The sequence below is a fragment of the Petaurus breviceps genome, unplaced genomic scaffold (genome assembly GCF_028583685.1).
Source record: "Petaurus breviceps papuanus isolate PSGF00001 unplaced genomic scaffold, PetGlider_PUasm1.0 175, whole genome shotgun sequence".
NCBI classification, from domain to species: Eukaryota; Metazoa; Chordata; class Mammalia; order Diprotodontia; family Petauridae; genus Petaurus; species Petaurus breviceps.
In genome coordinates, this window is record NW_027185764.1 from 11,534,398 (window position 1) to 11,554,204 (window position 19,807).

A 19,807-nucleotide genomic window follows, 5' to 3' on the forward strand; every position below is an offset into this window, starting at 1 on the left:
CTGTTAAACAGATCCAAACAAATGAAAGAATAGAAGGCAATGTGAAATATCTCATGGGAAAAACCACTGACCTGGAAAATAGATCCAGGAGAGATAATTTAAAAATTATTGGACTACCTGAAAGCCATGATCAAAGTAAGAACCTAGAAATCATCCTCCAGGAAGTTCTCAGGGGAAACTGCCTTGATGTTTTAGAACCAGAGGGCAAAATAGAGGTTGAAAGAATCCACCGATCATCTCCTGAAAAAGATCCCAAAAAGAAAACTCCTAGGAATATTATAGCCAGATTCCGGAATTCCCATATTAAGGAGAGAATATTACAAGCAGCCAGGAAGAAACAATTTGAATATTGTGTAAACACAATCAGGATAACCCAGGATCTGGCATCTTCTGCACTGAAGGATCGAAGGGCTTGGAATATGATATTCCAGAGGTCAAAGGAGCTGGGATTAAAACCAAGAATCACTTATCCAGCAAAACTGAGTATCATGTTTCAGGGGAAAATATGGTCATTCAGTGGAATAGAGGACTTTCAAGCATTCTTGATGAAAAAACCAGAGTTGAATAGAAAATTCGACATCCAGATACAAGAAGCAAGAGAAGCATGAGAAGGTAAACAGGGAAAAGAAATCATAAGGAACTTAGCAAAGTTGAACAATTAACATTCCTACATGGAAAAACAATAATTGTAACTGATGAAACTTTTCTCAGTATGAAAATCATTGAAGGGAAAAGAAATATATATATATATATATATATATATATATATATGAGGGTATATGGGCATATGAATACATATGTGAATTTGTATATATGTTTACAAGTATACATAGATAGAGGGCACAGGACCAATTTAATAGGAAGGGATGTTACTTAAAAGGTGAAATTAAGAGGTGAAAGAGGAATATAATGAGAGGAGATGGGGAGAGACACAATGGGGTAAACTATCTCATATAGGAAGGCAAAAGGAAATGGGTCAACCTTATTCTCATTGAATTTGGCTTGGGGAGGGAATGAAATACACACTAAATAGGGTATCTCACCCTACAGGACAGTAAGGGGGAAGAGGATGAGAGGTGGGATGATGGAAGGGAGGGCAGGCTGGGGGAGAGGGAAGTTGGAAGCACCCACTTTTGAAAAGGGACAGGATCAAAGTAGAGAATAGAACAAGTGGGAGGTGGGATAGGAGGGAAGGAAATATAGTCAGTCTTTTACAATACATCTACTATGTTATTGTTTTGCATTAGCTACACATGTACAACCTATACTGAACTGCTTATATTCCCAGTAAGGGTGGGTGACAAGGAAGGAAGGGAATGAATCCGGAATTGAAAGTTTTAAATTCAAATGTTTAAAAATACATACACACACACACATATATGTATATATATATATATACACACACACACAAATATATATACACATATATACTATTATTAATACTATTTTACATGTAATTGGGAAATAAGATATACAGGTACTGAGGCATAGAGATCCACTGGAAAAGTCGAAAGGGAGAAAATATGGGAGAGAGCAGATTGGAGGAGGGGATATCCTGTGGGACTGCTATTTTGGGGCAGTGGGTAGGGGAAAAATGGGGAGAAAATTTGTAACTCAAAAGCTGGCAGAAATGAATTATGTAAATCAGAAGTTAATAAAGCATTTGAAAAATGGAAAAAAATAATAAGAATAAAAAAAGAAAAATATCACACACACTGAAAGCTGGAACATCTGTCACAACCTATCCTCTTTGCAATATTATATCTCCTTCCAACAAGTCTGAATCAATGTCTATGAAATGCTCTGAATTTCTTAGAAGAAAAGTATTATCAAATTCAAGTGAATTCTTATTATCACAAACTTTCCCTTGCCCTGCTTGTCACTCAAATGACCCTCCCATCTTGATCTTCTTCCCTGCCACTTGGAGACTTCATTTCAATTCTAGACTCATTGATGTTCATTAATTCTATTTGCCCATTATCTACTCATTCCTCATCTCCTTGTAATCTGGTGTCTATATGTACCACTCAATTTAAACTGTACTTTCCCAGGTACTGTTGCCAAATCCAATGGTGCTTTCTTAGCCTCCACCCTCATTTTCTACTGTTATCATTTGACAATATTGACCAACCCCCTGCTTCTTGACAATCTCTTTTCTCTTGGTTTCCACTGGCTTTCATGACAATGTACTCTCATCATTTTTCTTTTCATTTCTTACCCCACCATCTCTGGCTCCCCTTCCCTTCCTTCCCCTCAATGTATGACTGTCTCTTAGCTTCTGTTCTTGGCTTTCCTTTCTTTCTTCCTTTGATAATTTTATTCACTTCCATGGATTCAACTGATTCATATATGTGAATGACTCCAAAATCTATATCTTTAGTCCTATATATTCTCTTTCTAAATCTCAGTACTGCATTTTCCAACTTCCCTCTAGTTGAACAATACCTCAAGTTCAACATGTTCCAGAATCAGACTTAGTATATTTCCCTCAAAATCTGACACTCCTCTGAAATGCCCAATGTCTGTTACTCAATCAACACACATTTTAAAAACACTTACTATATACCAGTTATTGTGCTGAGTGTTGGGTGTACAATAAAAGGGAAAACCAAAACAATGTATTTGTTTTTTCATTCAAGCTACTCACCATATTAGTTTTCCATTGCAAAAATAACTTGTTTTGTACCCCTAATTCAAGCGAGTTTCAGTCATCAACTGTAACAATTATTTTAACTTCAGATATTTGAATCTCAAAAACAAAGCCTGATAGTTCATCAGCATCAAGGAAATCAGAGTTCTCAACAGTCAGCCTTTTCCAGTTAGAACTATTTCATTGGAGAAATCATGATTATGAAAAGTTCCTTATTCTCTCAATCTAGTTTACTTACCAAGGGAAAGAGTATCATACGGTGATTGGGAAGGGCATGAAGTAGCATTTCTAGTTACTCCATTTTTAGTGTCTCAAAAATGTGATATTGAATAGGAAATACACCAGGTGCTTACCAGCTTCTCCTACAAAGACTTCCACTGGAGCACTTGCTGGGCTCTCCCCAATGATATTATATGCAGTCATTATCACTTCATAGCGCTTATATTTCTTCAAATCTGCAAAGTTAAAAAAAAAAGAGCAGGAATAAAAAAAATATTTTAACACCTATTTCTTAGGACTATTACCTATTTAAAAAATAGCTATTCCCTTCTGAACTTCTCAACACTCTTTGAATGGGGAGAAATTTCTTTAGAAGTCTTTTTTGAATGCAGTCATTATGAGAATGTATATAAAATCTCAACTAGACCATTAACAGTATTGCCCTTCCTGCTACTAATCATTAATTAAGCAGCTACATTGCAGAAAAGCATCTGATTATGTATTCAGAGGCAAGTACTGCACTAGATTCTCTTTTCTGCAGCACACTTGGCATATGGATTGCAAAGTATAGTTCGGGCTTAGAAAAGTTATTGACCCACAATCCTAGCAAGGTACCTTATACGTAGTAGGCATTTAATAGCAATCTATTTGATTTGACTAGAATAGAAATATGACTAGAGCAATGCAAGAAGGGAGGAACAAATAGACCTAAGGCTCTAGAGTTATTCATCATCATGTATTGTGTCTAAACCTAATTACCTAGGCTGATTTCTAGAAGAGAAATTTGGCATTCATCTGGTCTACAAAAATATTCAACCAATCTATTTTAAAAAGTAGAAAATCATGTTTGAAGAATAAGATTACTCCATCAGTAGGGAGTCGTAGGTTAAGGATCTACATTTGTACATGAGCACACATACAAAGGTATGAAGGTGCCCATATTGCTGACACTTTCTACTCAGGAAGAGGATAATGCTTTCAACTTCATGGTTCCCAACATATCATTAGCCCAATGAATCTGATCCACTGGCATCCTTTCAAATTTACCTTCAAAGACACATTTACAAGGGTTCTGCTCACATCTCTGAGACAGGAATCCAGCATCTTTCTTTGGTTTCAGATTCACATTAAATGATATCTGTGACATCTCTGGAACTGTGTTACCTTATAAATAATAACACAGTCACAAGAAATAGCTTTCTTGATTCCGATTGACTTGTCTTGGGGGTTCAACAATAGAGTTCATTCTACTGGCAAGCCATGAGAAAGAAGTGAGGCCCAGTCAGGAGAAAAATGGCACATATGTAAATAAAAATAGGTATGTGTTTGTGTGGGGTTTGAGCTTAACTTTTTGGCCTGTCTCAGATATGTAATTCAAAAGTCTGGATCAAGCCCTATCTAGTGAACCATCATCACTATACAACAGTTGGCCTTTTAACTTTGTTTATTCATTTTCTAACCCAGTGCCCTTCTCTACCAAAAAGCAAAATTTTTGGTTCCCTCCCTAATCCTTTCCTTGCAGCTGGAAAACATCCCTACACAAGAATTAAAAGAAAAGCAGTATGATTTGTTTAAAATTCAGATGGAATTAGAAAGGAGGGGTTTACAAGTCAGATTTCTCTTACTATTAAAAACCATGAAAACCTAGAAGTCTTTAATTCCTTTCCCCAGTATCAGTTTTTGAATGTTTCCTAACTTCTATTTTATTATTACTATTATTATTATTATTATTAGCAAATGTTGAAAAGCAGAGAAACCATTAATTCAAGCTAGTTTCGGTTTGGTCCACTGAGGAGGCCAACAGCACTTGCCTAGATTGTACTTTCCACAGTTACAAAGGTTTTGTGCCAAAGGCAGTGTTCACTTACGTGTTAATTCATACGTTGTTAATGCAGAGCTGCTGTTCACTGTCTTGAAGCTGCTTTGGGCTATTCAGGGTAAGCAAAGCAGAAAGCTAGTTACCATGCAGGGAAATAGTTATTGTAAATGATGTACAGCAGAGACAGAGGGAAATGATGCAAACCCCAGACAGCCTCAGATCTCGGTTTAGCACTGCAACTCAAAGGGCGATAAAATCTACACTGCCTCCCATAACACATCAAACCATCCCATTCGCTGGGGATTACGGCATTCCTTCATAAAATAGAAAGCCATGCAAATACACGACTAGGGGGAATGTGTTTATTCCTTTGATTAAATGGAACAAATTAGTATTTGACATGACGTAGCACAGAGCCACACTGGAAGAACTCAAAGCTATTTCTGTTGGAAATTACTTTTCCAATTACTATGTGGTGTGCATCATTTTCAGCCTGCTCATGCTGAAGTGCAGGGCATTGGTCCTAAAAGGACAGGACAACTCTAAAGCTGAAGGACACTTGAAATCATGAATTTCTATAAAATAAATAAAATCATTCAGCATCTGTGCTTGAGAACAGAGCATCTCTAGTATGAACAGTGCACTGTTGAGTTAAAAGAAAACACCAACACATACAAACACAAACACACACACACACACACACACACACACACACACAAGAAAACAAAACAAAAATCCAACAACAAATCAAACCCAGGGAAATTATCATTGCATGTTGGTAATCAACAAGGGACAGCTAAGGGATATGTCAATATTTCTTTGTGAAGGCAGATGAAGTCTCTCTGAAAAAAAAATATTTCCCTTCATCAAATTTCCTTCCCAAATTATAACTGGATTAGCTGATCCTGCATCATTGGTACTAAGCCAACTTTAAACCACAGTAGTGAAACATGAAAAGAAGGAAAACAGCTGCTATTTAAGCAAGTGGGCCTCTATTTCTACAGATTATTTGGATGAAAAGAAGCTGGTCTAAATCAAAGGTTACCATCAGATGAGCTCTCAGGAAGCAGGGGGCATGAAAGAAATATAGCAAATGATGCTGCTGTAAATAACCTAAGGCAATGGAAGGTGATAGGGCACATTAATAACACAATGATCAAAATGGTCAAAATGTGGCACCCTCTCTTTCCTGTTGTGTTAAAATGTCATAGTTGTTGCTGTTGTTCAGTCATATCTGACTCTTAGTGACCCCATTTGGGGTTTTATTGGCAAAGATACTGGAGTGGTTTGCCATTTCCTTCTGTAGCTCATTTTACAGTTGAGGAAATTGAAGCAAACAAGGTTAAGTTACTTGCCCAGGGTCACCCAGCTAGTACGTGTCTGGAGCTGACTTTGAACTCAGGTCTTCCTGACTCCAGGCGCAGCACCCTCTCCACTGAGCCACATAGCTGACCTAATGTTTGTAACATTATTCCCAGAACCAGAAAATGAAAAAGAAATACGAATATTTCCCTAGATTAAGGATGAGATGGAGAGAGAAGCAGACCTTTCAAGACATTTAAGTCTCTTGTATCATCCCATTGTTATTACAGCTAATCAACATGTGTCCAGGCAGAACTGAGGTTGATTAGGCAGTATATCAATAATCAGAGCTTATCTCTGATTCCAAATGGTCGTAAGTCACCAGCAGTTTTTCCGAGTTCTACCCACAGAGGTGTTTTTAACTGTATCTGACTATTCATCCAACCTTACGTAAGTACAGAATGTTGGTCAGGAAGGGAAGAATACTTACGAGAGAGCTCTGCTCTTAGAGCTGAAGGATTTTTGACAGTCTTGGATTCTGTTCCAGGTCCAGCTTCATATTCCAGCTCACGATAATAGATTCGGTATCCCACAAGAAGGCCATTCAGACTCTCATCCCTTGGTGGCTGCAAAAAGGTCAAATTTACTTAATGAAGGATGGGAATTGAAATAAAATGAGTGGCCTTCTGTTCCTGATCTCAATGTAAATTAGACAAGAGTGATCATAGAATGTGAAGGTATACCTGACTAGATAATATAACAGCATAAATGAATAGGAAAAAAATAGATTTCTTGCAAAACAAGACTTAATGGGACATAGTGACATTAATTCCTGGGTTATGATGCCATTGTGCAAGCTTTTTAGAGCATTGAATTTCTTAATTCTGCAAAATATTTAAATCTTCTCATGTGTGTGTCTGTGTATGTACGTCCACATGTGCATGTGTGTGAAGGCAGACATGTGCAATTTAAATCACTTAACTAAACCAGAACATAAGGAGATAAAAGTACTGAATGTCATTCAACAAAGAGAGTCTAAAGAGGAATCCAAAATGTAGCAGCTCTTGGACTAGAAGTTAGAAGCTACTGGAAATAAGGAACTATGAAAACACAAGGGGCATTGGCATGAGTTGAGTATAAATCAATACCTTTCATAATCTAACTAGATGGTACTTTTCCCCTCTGTTCAGATTATTTTCCATTTTTTCTTGCTTTAAGGACATGTGTTGTTTTTTTTTTTATTTAGTTTCATATTGTACAGCAAAGAACCATGGATTAGTAGATGCTAAATAAATTGTAAGAATTTAGTTTTGTGCGTCAGGAATTCATTGCTGTTTGCCAACAGATAGTTTTACCTACAATACAGATGCCTGACTGTCCATTTGGTAATTCTTGGGAATTTTTTATATCTCCTTTATTAACTTCCCTAGATTCTTTCAGTATTTGCTTTGGAAATCAATCGGTCAATCAACAAACATTTATTAAACACCTATTATGTGCCAGGCATCGTACTTAGTGCTGGAGATACAGAGAAACTCAAAAGACAATGAAGTCTTTCTGTTTATATGAATGCTGGAACTAGAAAGTCTTTCAGAGAACATCCTTAAGCATTCTGTTACTTTCCTTCGCCACATATTAGGCTTACTCATACTTCCTGAATTTACCCAGGCCCTAGATCTGGAAACTTAAGTCCCACCACTTCCATGAACTTTCCCTTACTTACCCCAGCGCACAATGAGTTCACCTTTCTCTGTTTTGTACTTTTTACTCATATCATGAAATTAGCACCTTATGTTTCTGGAGGCAGTGTGATAAGGTGGATAGAACCTTGGACTTGGAGTCGGAAGGCCTACTTGGTAGCTGTATGAGTTTGAGCAAGTCACTTTAGCACTGTGACTCTTAGTTTGTAATGGCAAAAATACTGGGAACTAAAGGGATGTCCATCAACTGAGGAGTGGTTGAATAAATCATGGTGTCTGAATGTGATGGATGTGCTATATTGTGCTATAAGAAATGATGACGTGAATGATTTTATAAACGAATGCAGAATGAAGTGAGCAGAACCAGAAGAATAACTTATATTATAACATCAATATTATAAAAATGAGCAGTTATGAGGACATTTATAATCTGTTAAAGAATGGAAGGAGTAGATTTAGGAGGTAAATATATATAATAACAAAAACACTATGAAAATAGGCAACTCTGAAAGCTATTTGAATCATGGTCAATACAATGACCATCTGGGATTCTAGTGGACCAGTGAGGAAACAGGATATTCATGGCAGAGAAGGGATGGATTGAAGGTTCACATGTGTGAATATACATGCATATGTATGTATCTTTATGTTTCTATGTGCATGCTTACATGTATACATGTAGTTATACACTCATTGAAGGAATTTGTTTAGCTTGACTATGCATATTTGCTATAAGAATTTTTTCTTTTCTTTTTTTAAATGAGGAGGGGATGGGAGATAGGGAGAATAGATTTCATTTTTCAAGAGAGAATTGGAGGGGATGCTAGAAATGTGAGATATTGCACTCACTTTCAGATGAAGTCATCACATTACTAGTTCTACTTTGTTACAAGAGAACATTCAGGAAGTGGGAGTAATTTTTAAGTGTTTATAATATTAAAAAATCACTTCAATAAAAATTTTAATAAATGAAGGACGAGACTAGGTGATCTCTAAAATCTACTCTACCTCAAGTTGCTATCATCTATGATGGGATGAAGGTCCGTGGTATCTTAGCAGAGGGGACACACGACCAATTTGGCAAAAGTGATTGAATGAATAACAACCGCTAACATTTATATAGCCCTTTTAAGGTTTGCAACATGCTTTACAAATATTAACTCATTTTATCTTCATGACAACCTTGGGAGGTAGTTATTATTATTATTATCCCTATTTTACAGAAAAGAAAAATGAGACACAGAGACAGTTAAGTGACTTACCCAGGGATACAAAGCAAGTAAGGGTCAAAAGCAGAATTTGAACTCAAGTACTCCTGACTTCAAGCCCAACCCTATACACTGCACCACCTACTCTCCAATGAATTTTAATTGAGCATTAGCAATGTACAAAACACTAAGAACAACGAATCTGTCCTTTGGGATTAACTGCTGAGGAAATAAGACTTGAATACAAATAATTGTAATACAAGTAAAAATAAGGTTAATGTTGTGTCAGTGGCACAACATAGGACATGAAAGGGGAAAAAATTGTAGAAGTGGCTTGGGATTCTCAAATGTAAGCACCATTTAAGGTTTTCTTCATACTATTCAATTTCTACAGAGAAAGAGTTTATAAGGGCCTTTATAGGTGGGTCACTGGAATAACACTAAAACACACATACACACATTTATGTTAAAAATTGAAAACAACTAAAAAAATTACATGGGTGACTAGGTGGTACAGTGGATAGAGCACTGAGTCTGGAGTCAGGAAGACCTGAGCTCAAATATGGTCTCAGAAACTTCTGTGATCCTGGGCTAGTCACTTAACCACGTTTGCCTCAGTTTCTTCATCTGCAAAATAAGCTGCAGAAGAAAATGTCAAACTAATCCAGTATCTTTGCCAAGAAAACCCCAAACAAGTGGACACAACTGGAAAAAAAATATATATATATATATATATATATGTATATGTACATTTTTTTGCTACCAAAGTCTTGGGAGTTTTTCCACATGCTGATTGCTGGTGTTACTTTGTCATAATTTACTTTCTCTTAATAAAGGCTCCAACCATGTTCTGTTCTGGACTCTGAAGGTATTTTTGCCCTGGCCTGAGGCAGGATGCATAGGTGGGGTGAGAATCCTGACAAAACTATGTGTAAACCTATACCATATTAACAAGTAACTCCTTGGTATCTGACCTAACTTGAAGAGAGAAGGGCAAGAAAAAGGAGACTGGGAAGATCAAGGACTTGAAATTAGGTCTCTTAAGTAATACTGTAGCGATTTCACCTGAGGGTCAGTCTTCAAAGCTCTCTCATTGGTCCAGATTACATACCTACTACTCAGCACTTCATTCTCAGTGGAAAAAGTCTTCAGGAAGCCCTCAGGACTGCCTCCACACATACTCAGAGGCCCAAAGTGATTACATTTTTTTTTTTGCTTGAAGTGACTCACTTCACCACAGAAAGGAACAGATTTCACAAGATGTTTGAACTAAAATGCTTTTTGGGGGATCAATTGTTATTGCCATGGCAGAGAAGGAAAAAAAAATATTTCTGATAATTTATCGCACACAAATCCTGGTGCAAAGGCATAGAGGATCCCAGAGGAATAAGGATATTGATGGTAGCATTAGAGAATACTTCTACTCTGGGAGGGCCCCAACATACTTGATAGGTATGATACAGAAAAGTGGTTATGTCATGTGTATGCTTTTCATTAGCTACAATGCAACAGTACCCTCCACAATGCAAGAAAGTATGCTGATCTATTTTTACCATGAAAGGGAAATATGAAAGGGCAGAATCACTTCACTGAACATGGTTCAAATGGATTTTTTCATTGTTGTGAAACATAACAAACAGGGAATGGGACTCCTAATTTGCAGGATAAGGAGAGAGGAGATGACAAAATGAAATGATAGTGGATGACAAGAGGACAGAACAACTCAGTTTTTGCTTCTGTTTCCCCTCCCTAGAAGACTGATCTTCAGCCAAGGGGACACAGAATTAAAATGGTCAACAGAAAAGTGAAGCTGGAGCTGAGAGATGGTAAGAAGGCACCTAATGCTCCCAATGAGCTTGCTTCCAGGCCTAGATCAACCAAATCCCCCGGTACTAACGAATTTGGTTGTTGTGCTCATTGAGTTTCTATCAGACATCTTTAACAATTCACAGATAATAGGAAAGGATAGATGAAATTGGAGATGGGCAAATATTCCAGTTTTCAAAAAGGATAGATTTTAACAAGGGAGATTTAAAAACAACAACAAATGGTAAACATTACAAAATTCTCAATTACATTAGTAAAGGGGCACCTTGCAAATAAATAGAAGAGAATAGGGATCGCTAAGAGCCAGTATGGGATCTTCAAGAATGAAGTCATGCCAGGCCAACTTCATTTTCTTTGCTGACACATTTACTAAACTGGGAGATAAAGGGAATGCTGTAAACAAAGGATACTTATATTACAATTTGGCATTTTATGCATTTTACAAAATCCCTCACAGTGTCCCTGTGAACAAAGGGGAGAGATGTTAGCTAGATGATAGAGTAGTTGTCTGGCTTTGAACCTGGTTGAATTCCAGATTCAACGTAGATCAGGCTGTGGCTATGGGGGCAGGAAGGGGTCTTGAGTGTCCTTGACTTTATTCTGCTCCTCATTTGTATCAAAGACTAGGTGAAAGTATGTTGTTGTTCAGTCTTTTCAGTCTTGTCCAACCTTCATGAAGACATTTTGGGTTTTCTTGGCAAAGATACTGCAGTGGTTTGCCATTTCCTTCTCCAGTTCATTTTAAAGATGAAGAAACTGAGGCAAACAGGGTTAAGTGACTTGTTAAGTCACACAACTAGTAAGTATTTGAAGCTAGATTTGAACTCAGGTCTTCCTGACTCCAGGCTTGGCTCTCTGCCCAGTCACTGTGCCACCTTGCTGCCTCAGTTGAAAGTATAGATGACATACTTATCAAAATTGTGGATGACACAAAGCTGGGATGGCTAATTAACAATCTCAATGATAGAATTAGGAAACAAAAATGTCATTATAACAGAATAGTTGGCTGAAGATAAAATGATGAAACTTAATAAGGATAAACAGAAAGTTTTGAATTTGGGTCCAGAAAATCAACTGCACAAGTATAGAATGGGGAGACATAGCTAAAAGGCAGTTCATGTGAAAAAGATCTGAAAGTCTCAGTAGAATGACAACATATGGTGCAGCAGTCATAAAAGCTAATTTGATTTTAGATTCCAGGAGAAGGTATATTTTCTAAATTGAGGGTCTGGTCCTATGTCATCAGGATTACTGCATCTCGTTCTGGGTACCACATTACAGAAGGGACATCGATGAGCTGGAGTATGTCCAAAGGAGAATAACCAGGAAGTGAAAGGACAAATAACTATGTTACATTAGGACTGGTTCACAGGATCACAGTTCCAGCACTGAAAAAGACCTCACACATGAGCTCATATTGTATAGGTCTCTCTCATTTTACAGGTGCGAAAACTGAGACCCAGGGAAATTAAGTGACTTGTCTGAGGTCAGAGAGTAAACATGAGAGATGGAATTTGCATCCAGGTCCACTGACCCAAGACTTAGTTCTCTTTCTACTAGAAAGAACAGAATATACCTGGAAAAGAGAAGACTTGGAGGCACAGCGTAGCTGTCTTCAAGTATCTGAAAGGTTGTCATGTGGAAAAGAAATTTACCCTGTTCTGCTTGGCTTTAGAAAGCATAATGAGGAGCAAAGAATGGAATTTACAAGGAGACAGGTTTTACTGGAAATAAGGAACGACTCCCTAACAATCAAAGCGTACAAAAATGGAATGGGCTGCCCTCAAGGGGCAGTGAATTCCCCATGAGTGGGAATTTTCAGGAGTTGCATAGATGACCAGTTGTGAGCAACACTGTAAACAGGATTCATGATTTGGATAGGAGTGAAATTAAATGACCTTCAAAGATCCTTCTACTTCTGCAATTCTGTGAGCCTATGAAAAACAGCATCTTTAAAAATTAGTGTTAATAATAATAATAGTTCACATATGTATGATATTTTATGAATATAAAGACCTTTCACATACATTATATCATTTGATCCTTATAATAACTGTATGAGGAAGGAAGTGCAGTTATTAATTTTTATAACTGGAGTGACTGAGTTCCAGGGAAATTAAAATACATACATGAGGTCACAGAAATAATAAGTGGTAGAACTGAAACTCAAACCCCTATTTTATGGGAGAGAACACAGTAATTTCTTCTGTGGCACATTGGTCTTTTATATCATCTTAGGGTTGAGACTCTAAAGAAAGATATTTGAATTGCTAATATAGTTGTGCAAAAATTGCTTAGAAATGGGAATGAGACAGTCTGGGTTTCTTGACTTGATTAATGGCTGTGATGTATCCTTGGATAAGTTACTTGAATCTGTTTCCCATTTGTCAAATGGTTAATAAACATTAAATATTTATATCAATTAGGGTAGACAATAATTGCAGATCTTTCTGATAGTTTTAAAGGAAGTCACAGTATTAATACAACGAGCTGGTACCATGGAAAAAGCACTAATCTAGGAGTCAGGAGACTGGTATTCTGTGTCTAATCTCCTATTGATTGTGGTCTTGGTCAAGCTACGTAACCTCCAAAACCTCAAGTTTCTCTTCTGGAGGTTGGTCTGATGAACTTCTCTTCCTGCTCTAAGATTCTGTAATCTTATGAATTTGTCAATGTTCTTTGCTAATAGATTGAAGCAGGGGCATGAGTTATCCAAAAAATAAGTTAATAAAAATGATCTAAATGTGATTTAATAGTGCATCATATGAATTCATAAACTTATTTTTTAAATTACACTTTAATTTAGTAAAGATAATTGAGCATTTGCTGAATATGGTATGGAGTTATTTTGGAATTTTGAACAATCAAAATGTGTTCTCTTGTGTTTTTCTGTCAGTCTTCATACGGCAGAATATTAAATTATGATTAATGAATGGATATTCATCCTGGAGAAAGCTGATGGAACTACTGAAACCTGCTTTTTTGACTCATATTTGAGATGACTGCTTTTAGTATACAAAGGCAATAGGCTCATTTGATCACTGCTGTTGTTGTTTGTTTTAATAAAAGTAACAACTGAGTGGGGCAGCCTCTCAGTATTTTAAGCCAAAAAACAATTTAGTAGCTTTTCTTCTATATGTGAATATACTAAAAGTCTAAGTTTTTGTAACAGTAAATATAGGTAGGCGTTAGAGTAGATGGCCTTTGAGGTCCCTTGAGAGGACAAATGGCTGTCTGTGTTTCATCATGTCTCACTTAAAACTCTACAATCCTCTATTTGTTCCATTTGCCTAATTCTCTCCTCCTCCTCTGATTCCTCTTCCTCCTTTCATTTCTTGTCCTTGAATCTGTAGCATCTCCTGTGTACAGGACGGTATACTTAGCACTGAGGATAAGGAAAGGCATAAGTCCACCTTCAAAGGACTCATACTGTGATTGGAAAGACATGGTTTAAAAAATAAAAAAGCAATTAGTCTTACAAGGCAGTAAGTGCTAAGAGCCAAATCAGTGGCACGGATAATAGTAGTTAATAGCAGGGAGTGGTTGATGAAGGCTGTCAGGGTAAACTTCAGGGAAGACATGAGTCTCAAGCTGGACTCTGAAGGTCTTGAGCCAGTGACAAAGAATGAAGGCATTGTAGGCAAGGGAACACCATGAGTGAAGATACAGAAACAAGAAAGTAAATGGTATAGATTGGAAAATACAGAGAATCCAGCCCATGGGCCAGGGACTTAAATACAAACCAAGTAGAATTATAAAATATAGTCATGTAATTTCTGTTTAAAGCTGGTGAATTTAACTTTCTCATCTAGGATGAATTTTTATAGTTAGTTCCAACTTCTCTGTATAACACAGAGAATAAAAATAATCAGCAAATCTGAAAACACATGTAAAATGGACACTTTAGTGTAGACTTTCTCATACAAAGTCAGGAATCCCAATAAGCATATAAAAAATATAATCTTCAGTTTCACATTATACTGGTATCTTACCACAATGCAGGCCTTGGCAGGGGGAAGGGGCCTAGGACTTTAGGTGAAACAGTATCATGACAAAGTTTTCTGTCACTTTCACTGATAAATTATTTTTGGACTAAATCCAAGAGAGGCTAAACCTCATGCTTACTTTCAGTCACAGTCAGCTGTGTGAGTAGGTAGTCATTTTATTGACTCTACTCCCTCCTCAACTCCTTATAACCTGGATTCTGTCCCCACCACTCTACAAAAATGACTATGTCCACCTGCAAATGACTTTCAGATTTAAATATTCAACTCTAGCCTATCCCCTGAGTTTTAGTCTCCCATTTTCAATGGCCTGATGAACAACTCTATCTGGATGTCCTGCCAAGAACACAAACTCAACATATTCAAATCTGGACTCATCAACTGAATGTAGGCTAGCAGAAGATACTATTCATGACAGGTAATATCAAAGCAGAGAGCTAGTAAATGACTCGGATGTCAAGATATATTTGCACACAGCATGGCTAACAAATTGAGTTAACTAGAAATTTTAATATGAGGCAATTTTACCTCATAGGTATTACTGCAATTTGGCATCAACTAGAAAACTAGATAGATAGCTAGAAAATGGCTCTAGAAGGATAGAGCAGTCAAATAGACACAAAGAATAGAGAAGAAGCATTATATATAAAATATATATAGAAATAGAGATCTCTATTTCTATCAATCTATCTTCATATGGGGAAGTTCATGAACCCAAGATGGAGGAGGGGCAAGTGAGGGGAACATGAAAGACACCATTTGATTGAGGATCAATGCAAGGAGAAGTAAAGTAACATTGTCTTAGGGGTCCATTATAGAACACAGAAGAAAAATCAGAGAGAAGCTTGGTAAATAGATTCTAAGTCTGCCACAGAAGCTTGAACCTGTAATGATAGGAGACTTCAACTATATGGATATCTGCTGGAGTTCTCTGCCAAGAGCAGAGTGCTGATAAATTTGTGATTTTCCTGAATAATTTCATCCTTCAGTAGGTAGAGGAAGCAGCAAGGAGAACTGTCCTTCTGGAACCAATTTAGACTAAAAGCAGTAACCGGATGATGAGGTGGAAACAATGGGAGCTTGGAAGTTAAGTGGTCACTCCATTACAGAATTTATTATTGGGAAAAGGAAAGTTGGGAACAGTCTGACCTACACTCAAGATTTTTTGGGGGGAGGCTAGGCTTCAAATGGTTTAGAGAAAGGATAGGTAGGAGCCAGTGGCTCATTATTCTGTAGGAGAATTTGCCCTAAAAAGGATGGGAGGCTCTCAAGAATGAAATTCTGATGACAGAAGCAGAAATTAGTCCATTGAGGAGGAAAAGAGGCAGCTGTTTGATGTGAAATTCATTGACAAATGAACTATTCAACTCTCACTATTTTTTTTGTTTACTCTTCTTAGGAAAAAGATTTTAAATGTGGAAGAATATAACCAAAATGCTTAGCTGGCAGTGGAAACACAAGATAAATGAAAAGATGGCGACATCATCAAGCTGTGTTCAATGAGTTCACAGTACCAGTCTTGGACTAACAAAATATTAGAGTACTGACAGAACTGGCAGAGGATATTACTACCTCATTGTCAGCAAACTTTGAGAGATCTTAGAAAATGGGAAAGGTACCATAGGACTGGAGAAAAACAGCTGTTTACCGACTTAAAAAAAAGGCCCCAAAACAGTAGAATATACACAAATTATAAACCAGTGTGCTTGATTTCTACTCCTGGAAAAATTCTGGAACTAATTATCAAGAGGACAAAGCACTGATCAGTAAAAACCAGCATGATTTTATCAAAAACAGGTAATGCTACACTGACCTCATTTACTTTTCACACAGAGTAACCAAACTCATAGACCAGGGGAATGCTACAGACCTCATATAATCAGAATTCAGCAAAGCACTTAACAAAATTATTCTATTCTTATGAAAAAGATAGAGAGATGTGGAATATTATAATATTAGTTTATTAGATATACTGTATAATGCCTTGTACATTCCTAGAATGACCAAATCCAAAAAATAGTCACAAAAGGATTTATGTCTACATTAACAGAGGTCTTTAGAGGATATGTCCCTTGGGAAGCTTTCCTGGGTCCTGTGCTACTCAATATTTTAATCAATGGCTTGGGTGAAACCAAAGATAGTATGCTTTTCAAATGCGTAGACAGCACAGAATTGGGAGTGATGGTGATGGGAGTGATGGGTGTGACTCACACAATATATGACAATATCAAGAACCAAGATTAGGGGTGGCTAGGTAGTGCAGTGAATAGAGCACCAGCCCTGGAGTCAGGAGGACCTGAGTTCAAATCTGAGCTCAGACTCTTAACACTTACTAGCCATGTGACCTTGGGCAAGTCACTTATCCCCAATTACCCTGTCTTCCCCCCTCCAAAAAAGCAAAAAACCAAAACAAAACAAACAAGAGCCAAGATTATCTTGACATTCTAGAACAATGAGCTTTATTGAGTTAGGAAAAAAAAATATGACAATAGGTATAACCATAAAGTTCTACGCTTGAGTTAAAAAAATCAAATCCAAAAGTATATGATCAGGGTATGGTTAGTCCATGAAGAAAAGATCTATAATTTTTAGTGGACTCCAAATTCAATGTGAATTGTTACTGTACCACTAAGGCTAATGCAATATATTGTAGACTATATTAAGAGAAGCACAGTGGGAAGAATGAAAGAGAAAGTACTTCCACTATACTCTGCCTAAGTCAAGCTCCAAATGGAAAACTGTGTTCAGTTCTGAGTGTCCCATTTAAAAAACAATAAAGTTAAAGTAACATTTATCGATGCCATTTGTCTTTACATCACAGTCATTCCATCCCTATCAGAATCAAAGCCTCCCTTATCACAACAAGCAACAACAATAACAAATAGTTAAGCAAAAGTAACAGATACAGCAGCCACATCAAAAGAAACAACCAACCAAGGGGAAGAGAATAAACTTTTGTATAGTGCCTACTAGGTGTACCAGACCCTGTGCTAAGTGCTTCTTAGAACCTTGGGAAGATAGGTGCTACTATTATACTGATATTACTGTGGAATAACCTGTGACAAACAGTTTAAGTGACTTGGCCAGGGTCACACAGCTACTCTCTGTGCAAGGCCACATTTCAATTCAGGTCTTCATGACTACAAGCTCAGCTCCCTATCAATTTCTAAGTACATTGCATAGGTATATTGGTTTACCCTCTTGTTTCTCAGAAGTATAAAAAAAATATTTACCTAGGTTTGGTTTGGCATAACTCATAACTCTTTTATTCAACCAATATATCCTAGTACACATTTATTGGTAAGCCCTGAGACTGTTTTAACTTATAATATTTTAGTTTATGGACACATTTGGGCAATTCAGAAATCAAGATAAATGCATATGGTTGTTGTTTGTTTTTTAAGTTCTTGACTATTTCCTATTCATTTAAATTCAATTAATTATTTATTAACCTCCTAATATGTGTTCCATATTGGGCCAAGTTCTTTGGAGGGTACTTTATGATGCTTAATGATAATTAGTGATCATTGAAATAAATACAATTTGGGGTGGTTAGGTGGCACAGTGAATAGAGAACCAGCCCTGGAGTCAGGAGGACCTGAGTTCAAATCCAGCCTCAGACACTTGGCACAATTACTAGACTTTTGACTTTTGGCAAGTCACTTAACTCCAATTGTCCTCCAAAAAGAAAACAAAAGATATAAATCTAATTCATGGTTATTCTAATTTTATTTTTCATAACTGTTTGGCATAGTCACTTAAATGAAGTGTAGTCAGGTTTTCTTGTCAGAAAGATAAAGGGACTTCCTTTTAAGGACTGATGATTTAGTGTTTTATTTTCTTTGTTCTGTGTTGATGCATTTCTGTCTCATCTATTCAATGTGATTTTTGACAGAAACTTCAGTTCAACAAAAAAACTCAATTCAACAACAAAAAGTGTATGCAACATTCTGCCCTAGTAGTACGCTCCCTCTTTGCTGAAAGAGATATGTGGTTCATTACCAGTTTTCCAAGATTAAGATCAGCTACTGTAATAGTTATAGAGAGGCTTAATTTTAACATTTTTATCATTTATACTCTTATAGTTATTTGTATATACAAGGCATCCCAAAATTCTTGTTATATTTTAAGCTACTAAAGCTTAAAACAATATACTTAAAACAGGGAGCTAGGTGTTGCAGTAGATAGAATATTGGACCTGAGTTCAGGTCATTGGACCAAAGAAGACCTGAGTTCAAATCTAGGTTCAGACACTTACTATGTGCTTGACCCAGGCAAGTCACATAATCTCTACCTGCCTTAGTTTCCTCATCTGTAGAATGTGAAGAATAATAGCACCTACCTCCCAGGGTTGTTGTGAGGATAAAATAAGGCGATATTTGTAAAGTACTCTGTAACCTTAAAGCACTAAAAAAAATAAAGGTATTATTATTACACTAAAGCTTTTGGAATACTCAATATACCTTCTCTGGTTCTGTTTACTTTGAATCAGTTTATACAAATCTTCCCATGTTTCTCTGAATTTGTCATGTTTGGAACTTCTTAAGGCACAATAACATTCCATTATAGTAAAATACAACAGTTTGTTCAGCCATTTACAACATTTTAAGAATGATGCAGACCTCACCTTCGATTAGCCCTTCATAGTCTATTATCTGGACTACTGCAATAGTTCTCTAATAGGTCTCCTTGCCCCGGGCCACTCTTCTTTGACATGCATCCTCCACACAGTTGTCAGGATCATTTTCATAAAACAGGGATCTGATAACATCATTCCCCTATCAATAAACCAGACCTCCCTATTACCTCTGGAACCTACACAAGCTCTTCTGCATGCCATGTGGAACCACTCACAACCCAGCTGTGATCTTTTCTGGCTTCACCTTGCATACTCTTCTTCACACAGGTTTCAGCCAGCCAGATTGGTCCTCTTCCTCTTCCTTACTTATGCTTGTCTGTGTCTCCTCTTTCCACCTTTGCACTTGCTGTTTCCCATGACTGGGATGCACGCCCCCTAAACTCCACCTTACAGAATCCCTCTCCTCCTCTAAGATCCAGCTGAAGCATCCCTTCCTATC

The 19,807-nt window shown here is 37.0% G+C and overlaps 1 protein-coding gene across 1 annotated transcript in view; it reads right to left on the bottom strand.

Annotated features, from left to right (window-relative positions):
* The window catches only part of SDK1 (sidekick cell adhesion molecule 1), a 1,154,843-nt gene that overhangs the window by 107,136 nt on the left and 1,027,900 nt on the right, over nucleotides 1-19,807 (bottom strand). The window contains exons 36-38 of the mRNA XM_069084769.1: nucleotides 6,481-6,616; nucleotides 4,738-4,797; nucleotides 3,004-3,105 (exon numbers count right to left, since the gene is read on the bottom strand). Coding sequence (XP_068940870.1) covers nucleotides 3,004-3,105; nucleotides 4,738-4,797; nucleotides 6,481-6,616 — 298 coding nt within the window. The remainder of the gene's footprint in view (nucleotides 1-3,003; nucleotides 3,106-4,737; nucleotides 4,798-6,480; nucleotides 6,617-19,807) is intronic.